General features: G+C 37.8%; 1 protein-coding gene across 5 annotated transcripts in view; it reads right to left on the bottom strand.

The window, feature by feature from the left end:
- Positions 1-10,598, bottom strand: part of Faxc (failed axon connections homolog, metaxin like GST domain containing) — a 68,730-nt gene continuing 58,132 nt past the window's right edge. For 4 of the 5 annotated variants that reach the window (XM_058575510.1, XM_058575499.1, XM_046431063.2 and 1 more), the window contains one exon: positions 1-8,369. In XM_058575510.1, the coding sequence (XP_058431493.1) occupies positions 8,080-8,369 (290 nt within the window). In that variant the 3' untranslated portion in view covers positions 1-8,079. The remainder of the gene's footprint in view (positions 8,370-10,598) is intronic. The other variant, XM_058575502.1, reaches the window with a different exon arrangement.

The following is a 10,598-nucleotide window of genomic DNA, read 5'->3' as shown; positions in this document are numbered from 1 at the left end:
TTTCATATCCATTAGTTATCATTTACACATCAAATACATACAGCATTAAGACCAAATATACAGAATTTCCACATTTATATACAGTAATCAACATAGTGCACAATTCAAATCTATCTTACAATCAAGTGTACAAGTTTAAATATGGCTTTATAAACTACTAACAATAACTGTGCTAAAGTAACTCATAGGTCCAGAAATAAAAACTGGAATGCCACCTCCACATTGGGCCCTTGATCAGCAAGATGCTATTCATTGTGTTTGCAAAACAGAAAGTACAGGTAAATGTCTCAGGCAGTGTCCAACGTCAGCCCCCAAGCAGCTGAAACATGGTTCAAATCATGCCAGCATTGGCCCTTGCTACCTCAGATAAGAGAAAATAAATCTGTACATATTCACACATTTGGATACATGACGTTATAAACAAATAGAAGATAAACATATGATTAGTGAGATGATGATTACTGTGTATTATCAAAATGTGTTTTCTGATTGGTGTTGAAATCTGGCAATACATCTTGCATTTGTATTATTTGGGTCCCTCCCTCTTTCTTTTCTTCTTTTTCTTAAATCAGTGTATTTTATTGCAAAATCTTTCAGGAATGTTCAAGGTATCCTAGATCAAGCGGTCTCAAAAATAGAATGAAAAAGAGCTTTCATAAAAGTGGCATATAATTATTCACTCTTCCCTTCCCCTAACCACAAATGCCTACTTTGAAATTTTAAAAAATGCCAACTTTAAATAAAAATAAATAAATACCTTGACCTAAAATCATGCATCCATGCCTATTTTATATGTATTTGGCCACACGTTACAGACACATTCTTTAATCAATTATGCCTTTCTGGGTGCTACTTGTAAGTATCACTTGCCCCATTCCTCAGAAACTCTAGTGATTACTGGAGAATAAGCTTTTTAAATTTCTATGCCTGTTATGATTCTTAACGTACATTATACATCAGTAGAGCAATATATACATATACAGTAATGTATACATATATGTATACCATGAATAATATTCTGAGGGGCGTGCACAGAAAGTTTTGCTGATGAGATGAATAAAAACAAAGGTTTGGAGATCCGCACCTAAATAGGGATGATTTAGGGCGTCTTCAAACATTAAAAAAAAAAAAAGTCTTCTCTAAAATAAAATGCACTTTTGAGAGACTAGAAGGAACTTCCAAAATTAAAGGAAAGATATCGGGGCCAGCCCCTCTGACTTACCCTCCAAGTTCTCTAGCCTGGAGCAATCCAGGGGCACAGATTGGCAGTTAAGATAAAGGTAAATGTTACTTCAGTGTCTCCTACACTGGCCACTTGTATATCCATGACAATCCTTCCCTGCATAGATTGCATTTGGTTTTGATTTGTAAACATGTACTTTTTATTTTTAGTAAGATGTAAACACCTAGAAAACTTTCCAGGTGCCTGACACATCTCCACAGCAACCATATCACCTGGTTGCTTGAAGCTCTGGAAATTGGTACTGTTTCCTTCTCTCTTCCTGCTCAGTGAAATTCTAATACCCTCAAAAAAAGGACTCAGTACCTCACTTTCCCAAACATCACCCTGGAGAAACCCTCACTCACATCAGTGTTTAGTTGTCAGACATTCAATATCATGCAGATAACTGGGGGAAAAATTCATATGCTTATAACAAGCGTGATCTGATCCATGATGCTTATTACTATGGGAGGTAAAAATCATTTTGACAGGAGTAACACAAACACCCCTACTGAAGCAGAGGTCCATCCAATATTCGAACATTGTCTTTATCTTACTGCTGTAAAAAAGAAAAACATCACATATAATTAGTTAAACATAAAAAAGTAACCATTAGACATGGTTAATAAACTGTGATCTCTTACTGAGGGGGGTGAAAGGAGTGGAAGGCAATATGAAAGAACACTTCAATTCTGAACTATTAAAGGGGGAAGTCCATAGATTGCTGTTTGAAAGGGGGAGATGATAGTAAATGTCCGAAGCATTCCTCTCTTCAAGTCCTTCAATGAAAAATTATATTATTCTCTCTGGTCAGCCACCACTAATTAACACAGCAATTCAAAAGCTGGATCTTATTTTTTTAAAGTGATGGGGAATTTTTTTTGAGAAAAATTACTAAAGAAACTATTTAAATATTATTGATAAATGAAAAATTATTCTAGTGCTACAGAATAAAAACAAACAAATAAATAAAAATAAATACTTGCTGGTGAAGGGTGGAAGGTAAACTAATCTTTTAGTGACACTACTTTCTATAAAATTAATTGATTTTGATAAATATACATATTGCTCTATGTGTAGTGGATAGTTTCAAAACATTTAAAGCTGTAATGAGAGACAAAAGGAATTTTCTTTAAAAATAATGCAAGACGGCTACCAAGTTCATTTTTGAAATTATTTAATTATATACAAAACTTCAGGGTACTATACTAACCTTTCACTCGAGGTAACTTGTTTTCCCACTGAAATGATTCAGGATTTCCATTAGTTATTAGTTTTATTATTCTAATGGCTCCCTTTATTTACCCACAAATTAGACACTTGGAGACTATAATCCTCACGAAAACCAAGCTTCCTAGTTTGTCATGGTCTAGCCAACAGAATGAGTTTTGGAGAGCTAACATTTGGGGACAAGTTTCCTGCTTTGGCAAGAGCCAGAATGATCAAGGAAGTCACAATGTCATCCATGCTATTTGTCAGTACCCTGTATAACCATCTCCAATGGGCAAGGCCAATAAATTGCTCTTTCTAGCAAATCTTATCTTAAATATTTAGGAAACTTAAATATTTTAATATATACTTGAAAGTCAGGGACTAAAAAAACAAAGTTTCTGCTAAGGAATTCAAAAGAGGCAAACATCCCACAGATGTTTGCATTTATCTATGACAGTGGCAAGAATCCTACAGGTAAGGGGCACCTCCCTCTGCACCCACCAAGAAGATACTTTTGAACTGTGAACGTTTCATTCAGAGCACCAGAGCAATTGGTGTCCAGCAGTTTACAATCACAAGCAATCGTTCCCTGGACCTGCTCAAGATGGGCTGGCAGAGCTCAGCATTTAGACTGGGAAAGATGTATCATTGGATAAACTTTCACCAGTACTTGCTCATCTTAAACAATAATACACATAAAGAACAAAGGACCCTGGGTCATAATCAAGAATTGAAATGAAAATAATTTCACTCTGTTAAAAAAGAAAAGGATAACCTCAGTCATTCCCTATTAACAAAAAAGACTCTATTCTTTGAATGATAATACATTCCACAATTTTTCCATACAAAAATGAATGAATACAGGAAAAGTGATTATGTGGATCTTCTTCCTAGGAAAAATCTTCCTGGGAAAAATCTTTCCCATAAAGCCCCTTACCAAGTGGTCTACTCATGCAGAAGTGGTGGGTTTCAGGGCTGAAATGAAATTCAATTGGTCTGGAACTCACTTTGACGAATCAACTTTTTGGATGGTTAAAGGATAAACAATGCTGACAACAAGCAGAACCCTATCACTTTCAAAACTCCAAACCTGTCAAACAAAGATAATTTCTCAGATAATGTAAAGCTGCTTTTCTTTCTTCTTTCTCTGTCACTCAACATACACTCAGCATGGATAATAGTGATTGCTTTTGTTTGTATATCTCATGTTAATTTTTATCCTCTCAGGATCTGTTAAAGAACAAACAACTATAATAACACTTACAGACTCTAGAAGACCTCTTCAACCATCAGGAATACCCTATGGAATTCATGAACAATTTCAAATCTCTAAACCTCCTAAATTTATATGTAAAATTTTAGGTATTTGTATATATGTACTTTTGGGGAATAGGGTCTAGGACTTTCATGAGATTATCAGTAGAAACTCCCTGACACACACAAAAATGAAAACACTACTTTATAGCCCATTTTCTGAACAACCTTTCCTATATGGCCTTCAGGGAAGGAAATGATAAGCACTTTGTTTTTAGAGGAAGAGGATATTATAATGAGGTGGGAATTCTTCATGCGGAACTGATGAATCTGGGCCTTAAGAGATGGGTATGACTGGGGCCAGTGAAGAGGAGGGTAGGGCATTTCAGGAGGGGGACTGGCATGAGCAGAGAAACAGAGGTAGGAGCACATGAGGCATGTTTAGGCAGCAGCAATCACGTTGACCTGCTGCGCTGGAGGGCTAACACAGAGGAGCCAAGGGAGATGAGTGAATAAGGAAATGAGGATGCCAAGCCCCATGGAGTAACCCTCATCCTGAGGCAAGGGGAGCATTCCATAGGGCCAGAGAGTTTTCTTGAAAGATTACTCCAGTGGTAATGGGTGGGATGGATCAGGAAAGTGGCCAAGTGTGTAAAAAAAAAAAAAAAAGTCAATTACAGAAATCTAAATCCAAGCAGAAGAGGATGCCCTGAAATCAGAAGGCTATGTCTGCAGTTACCCACTCTATAGTCAGTGAGTGTCCCAGAACCAGGGCACAGGTGGGTGCTTAGTAAAAATTATGTGAGTGAGCAAATGAGCACATATTATTTAAAAGATAAATAAGAGAGAAAGTAGAATCTTGGTGATTTGAAAACCCATCTTGCTACTATTCATGAAGCCTAGCAGTGCCAGGCACAGATACTAAGGAAAGGTCTGTTGAATTGTCCCGAAATAGGCTGACTAGATTTGGGGGATGACAGGGAAGGAGGATTCCAAGCACACTCTGAGAGAGGCTGGGGCTGTGCTGGTTCTGTAAACATGGACTCATTTCTCAGGAACATGGGTTTATAAGGAAACCAAGCCAAGGTGGTGTAATGAAAAGAATCCTCCAGGACAAGGCAAAAGACCCCAGTCCTGGGTCCCGCCATTCAAATGTATATGTATGTGACAATAGCCAATAACAGCCTCAGTGGATCTCTTGCAGGTGGTTTTCTAGAGCTAATTCTTGGATCAGCTATGCATTTTTAAGATTCTACACTTTCTCCTAAACAAATCTAGGCAAGATCCATGAGGTTAAAATCATTAGCACTTCCTTTCCTTGAATCCTATCCATTTCACAAAAGCATATACTATTACCTCTGTATATGGGGGTAGGTTATGTGTAAAAATTAGACTACAGTTGTGATTCGAGTCCAAATTGTTCTAAGTCTGTAATAAGTTTTCTGATAGTCCCATGGCCTCAGTAATGTCATTATTGGCAATTACATAACAACAAAATGTTAAAGTCTGACAATATAAAGTATATCTCTGCAGGAATTGATACTGTCCTTGTATCTATTGTAATAGACAGCAAAGCATACAATTTCTGCTCATTAATCCTGATGAGTGGAGATGGGAGGTAGATAAAGGGGAAAACTATTTTTACAACAAAAGTTAAAAAACAACAGGTGGCCCCTGATTTCCGTCTTCTGTCCAATCAATTAGCATCTATTAACATTAAAGACCATGCTTCCTTAAGTTACTTTCCAGCAAAAAAAAAAAAAAAAAAAAAAAAAACAGAAATTGAATAAGTGAGCTAGATGACCAAAATGTTCCTTAATTTCTTGCCGCTGCTGTTGTTTTTCTTAGAAGTAGCACCTGTTCGTCAAATTGGAGAACACTTCAAATCCAGGTAGCTCAAGAATAAAGCACATAAAAATTAAAGCCCTCTCACACTACAGTGATTTTTGTTTTGGTCATTTGGATTTCATAATCCATAAAGTAAAACTGGGGTATATTCCAGGGTTCCATACAAAACGATGAATACCAGGTCCTGAGCCTCAGGTGGCAATGTCCATTCATGCCTCTGTGGGAGGTACCTGGATGAAATGAATATAGTTCTAACCTCACTTTGAACACTGGCTTTCCACATACTTGCTCCAAGTAATACACAGTAAAAGCCATGTGAATCTACACACTCATACTTAATCATCCTTATAGCAAAATGCATCACATTGGTGCTATACAGTAATAATAAATTGTAGGCAAAATTTCAAACTTTCTTTTCAGCTAAGGGTGGGGAAAGGGCAACTCAATCTTTGTGGAGACAGGTCTACAGTCCACTTGCTCATTATAATCACATTTCTGGGCCAGGAGTTTCCCTCGGTACACAGAGCTGCTACCAGCTGGCCTTAGAACACACTTGCTGAAGAGAGAGGAGACAAGTGGGCTGGAGACTTAAAACAGGCTTATTCATGTATATCTTCTCCACCACATTCTCATTAAACATCAGACAGACCTTTCCAAGAGTAGTGGTTTTAATAAAATATTCACAGCTACACTTTCTGTGGAATAAGAATTTCTAAATGAGGGTATCTCAGCATTTATTCCCAGTTACAAATGCCCTGCAGTTGCTTAATTGGTAAACAGCCTCATAATCTCTCCCCCTTTACCTCTCTGAGAATCCACAGCAGTCTTTTAAGATTGCTGCCTATGATCTTCACTCAGAGTTTCTTTTTCAAGCAAACTTCATGAATTTTCCAGAAACTTCTTTTAAGAAGTGCCTCTTTAAAAGCATTCCTTGCCCCAGTCAGTTAGAAGCAAAGTAGCTTTGTTTGCAGGTACACTGACTCTTCTATCCCAAATCCACTGCCATCACATAGGACCCTTACCCCTATTTCCCCTGAAATCCTATGTCAAGAAGAACCAGGTCTTCAGAGGGAGTGCCTTCACAAATATGGGTAACTCCAACAGTTTATGTGCTCTGTGGAGAGGGAGGGAGGATGTGAAGGGATGGGAAGTCCGGAAGAAACACTAAGATCTGTCCTCAGCGTTGCCCCGCTACACCGGGAATGGCTGGAAACACCAGAAAAGCTGCACAAATGAAACTGCATATGATCTATCACTGCAGAGTGCTTTGATACAAGGAACATGATCCTCTTCCTACTTCACCTTTGCAAGGTTTGTTTTCATAGGACATTACAAGTTGGCAAGCTTCTGCCTACAAAAGTCAATCAAATACTTTCCCCTGCGTCTCTGTTAAACCCACCATATTCCTGAAATTTATTCTCTCTCAATTAATCCAACATGGCAACTTAACACTCTGGAGGCAACAAAGAACATTCCAGTGTGAGTTCAGACAATGAAAACAACACTTTTCCGAAAATACACAGTAGAACTGAAAACCATTTGTAGCTAATGATGACTGATAAAAATATTTCCAACATTCTTTTAATAAAAGATTTTGACTCAAGAAAGATCACAAAGAGGAATGATGACTAAGTCCTAACTGTGGCTTTGCTTGTGTTTCAACTGCTCAGCTTTTATAAGTGACTGTGGTGGTTGCTCTCTGGATATGGAATTTATTGGCCCTCAGATCTTCACACATATGAAGCACAATAAAAAATTAAATGATGTGTTCATGCCACACCACTTCCAAGAAGTTTAAAAGCACTGCACGAATGTTACCAAATGAATCCCCACAACACCCCTGTGAGGTAGGTAGGTGGAGAGTATCGTCAGCCCCACTTTACAGGTGGGAGAAATGAGGCACACAATAGTTAAGGTTCTTGCCCAAAATCACACAGTTAGCCACTGGCAGAGCTTAGAATAAAACTTACATGGATTAGCACCTAGCACAGTGCTTTGCACATAGTAGGTGTTCATTGCATATCTGTGGATTTTGACCCACATCTCAACATACAATATACATACATGAAGTACAAGCAGCCACCAAGAAACATTCATCTCCTCGATTTGTTTTTTCTGATGGTATCTCCCATTACTTCAAACCCTGGTGGATGAAGGATGTTCAAGAATCCATCTCACAACTAAGACTCAGCTGCCGAGGATCAGTACAAACACTATCAGCTGATGGCCCGCTCACTCACCTGCTCTACCACGCAATATTAGTTTTCTAATGAAAACAAAAATGGATTTCAGGAACCATGCTGATTTTTTTTTTTTTTTTGCCTGTTTGTTTTCAATGGAGCCATCTGAATGGTTCTGTGTTTCATTTTTACAAAAAAGAAATAAGGCGGCTACAGTCCAGTTAGTGTGTGAAAACTGGGCCAAGCAGGAAGAGTCTTCTCCCAGCTCAGATGGATTTCTACCTGGGAGATCGATCGACCCCCAGAGAGTGGCAGATCCAAAGGAAATGGATCAACAAAGGCCTGATGTCACTGGCAGGGATGTCACTTGCACTGTTCGTGGTCTGTGTAGTCGTCCATGTCCACGTCAGAATCAAAGAGCGAGTGTCCAGTGAAATCCGTGTCTGGGGTTCTGGAGAAACTGTTCTCCGCGCCCTCATCTTCAAAGGTCTCTGTCCTTGAGTAAAAGCTGAAATCCAGCAGGGGAGTGTGCGTTTTGCTGCCTTCACTGCTCTCCTCCGACTCATAGATGGTGTTGTCGTCATCGTGGTGCCACTCGGGCCAGAATTTCCTCCTTATCCTCTCGCAGTACATGGCAAGGTTGATCAGCTCCCCTGCAGTGTGGTAGGAAAAACAGGGTTATTCACTCTCAAAGGCATCAAGCTCACAGTACTTGTAGGAATGTCTGTGTCCTCCCCAAACCCAAATGCTGAAATCCTAACCCCCACCAGATGCTGGCCCTGGCTTTGGTTTGTCTCATAAAAGGGGCACAGGAAAGCTGCCTCAGCCCTCCACCATGTGAGGACACAGAGGGAAGGTGTTCACTGTTGGTGATCCAGGAAGCAGGTCCTCACCAAGGCACCCTACCGGCTCAAGCCATCACCCTGGACTTCCCAGCCTCAAGGACTGTGAGTAATTAATACATTTCTGTTGCTTACAAGCCACCTAATTTATGGTATCTGAAGACATCCAGCCACCAAGCTTCCTGGGGAGTGTGGAAGAACGAGGTGAGTAGATATTCACAGAGCTTTTCCACAGAAATACTGTCAAAATATTTAGATTTTTATGAACATAATAAGAAAAGTTAAACTCAGTAAATGGGATAAATGAAGCAAAGGACTGGGTCCTGTGGTACAGAGAAGAAGAGGAATTGTTCATCCAAAATGGCAGAAAAATTGCCATCTTTTCTCTGGGAAGCATTTTATTGTTTTGTTGACACACCAATAGTTAATGTGCTGATTGGTTCATATTTAAATTAATTTATATTGTATGAAAATACACCAACTGTGGGTTGCATTATATCGGCCAGAAGTCATCATTCATTCCACAAATCTTTGTAGTGTTATAGGTCGGGTACCATGCCAAGTTGCTGAAAAAATTATGTTAGAATAAAAACTTTGCCCTAAATAATTCATAAAATAGATTAACTCAGAATTTTCTGTATGGATCAGTGTACCTAAAAACACATTTAGTAAAAACACATTTCTTAATCTTCCAAATAAAATTTAAAAATTTTTGGGTTCCCAGTAAATCACTGGACCACTCTTTCATATGAATCAAAGAGACATTTACGAAGTCACTAACATATCGGTATTTGTCTAAAACATGACACAGTACTGGAGTTCCATTTCCTAATTCCAAATGAAGAAAAAGTGAGTTTTTGCCTTTGATCCACCAGATGGCAACATTGCCTTTAAAAACACAATTTATCAGTATTTCTCATAGGACATTATGATCCTTAGAATATTGTTTGGATCTTTTGAACTATATACACATTCAATTATTATGTAGGTAATCCATATTTTATTACAAAAAATACAGATAAGCAAAAAATTAAAAAATTACCAATAATCCTCTTCTCCATAATAACTTTTTCACTGATATTCTTCCAGAAATTTGTTTCTATATATATTTACATTAGCTATATAGAATTGACTATATAGTATGTTTTCTGTCCACCTTTTTCCACTTATCAGCATATGGTGAAAATTTTTTAATTTTACATTATGACTACTATGATAATTTTGTAGTATTTCATTATGTACATGAACTATATCACAGTTTCATTTTGCTTTAACCAAACCCCTATCACAAGTTACTTGAGTTGTTTTTGTACTAATAGCTCTATTGATTGTAGCCTGTAACCACTCTATTTTCATTTTCTATTAAAGAAAATATATATTCTCATTTTGAAAAAACTAAAAGTCTATATACATAAACTCTATGAATACATAAAGAAGAAAACAAAAAATCCCTAGGATCTCATCAACCCAAAATAATCACAATTAGTATTTTGATATAATTTTTTTCAATACAATTTCTACTTACTTACTGCCATTATTATTTCTTATGATCTCCTATAACATTATTATAGACATTTTTCCATGTCACTGAAATTTTTCAAAGCTTGATGGCTGTTTGGCTGAACTAAACAAATGTCCTACAAACATGACAAAGCAAATTCTCCTGCTTCTTGGAATCTGTAAACCAATTAACTTGTACTGGTTCCAAGTCATCATTTTCAGTCTTAGATCATAATAGTGCAATCCCTACTGTGTAGGAGTCCATTCTCATTACCTTCTGCTAGAAGATATGGATGTACATGCTCAGAGCCAGAAGCTAAGAAACAACATCACTGCTTCTCTTGAGGAGATGCATGTAAAACCTTCCAGTATTTTCCCAAGAGAACTTCCAATCATGCAACTCCTCCCCAGGTATTGCTACTAATCACAGATAATCAAGAATTGGGAAAAAGATGTGGAGGAAACAGTAAGAGGGAGAAAGAGAATCTAATGAGAAAGGTACAGAGCCATTGAAAACTAGATGTGTGGTGCACATGTGTA

Source organism: Marmota monax, unplaced genomic scaffold (genome assembly GCF_021218885.2).
Source record: "Marmota monax isolate L192 unplaced genomic scaffold, Marmota_monax_Labrador192_F-V1.1 WCK01_AAM20220418_F8-fsc00013, whole genome shotgun sequence".
NCBI classification, from domain to species: domain Eukaryota; kingdom Metazoa; phylum Chordata; class Mammalia; order Rodentia; family Sciuridae; genus Marmota; species Marmota monax.
The sequence above is the reverse complement of the archived record's forward strand: the minus strand, read 5'-3'. Positions and strand labels throughout refer to the sequence as shown.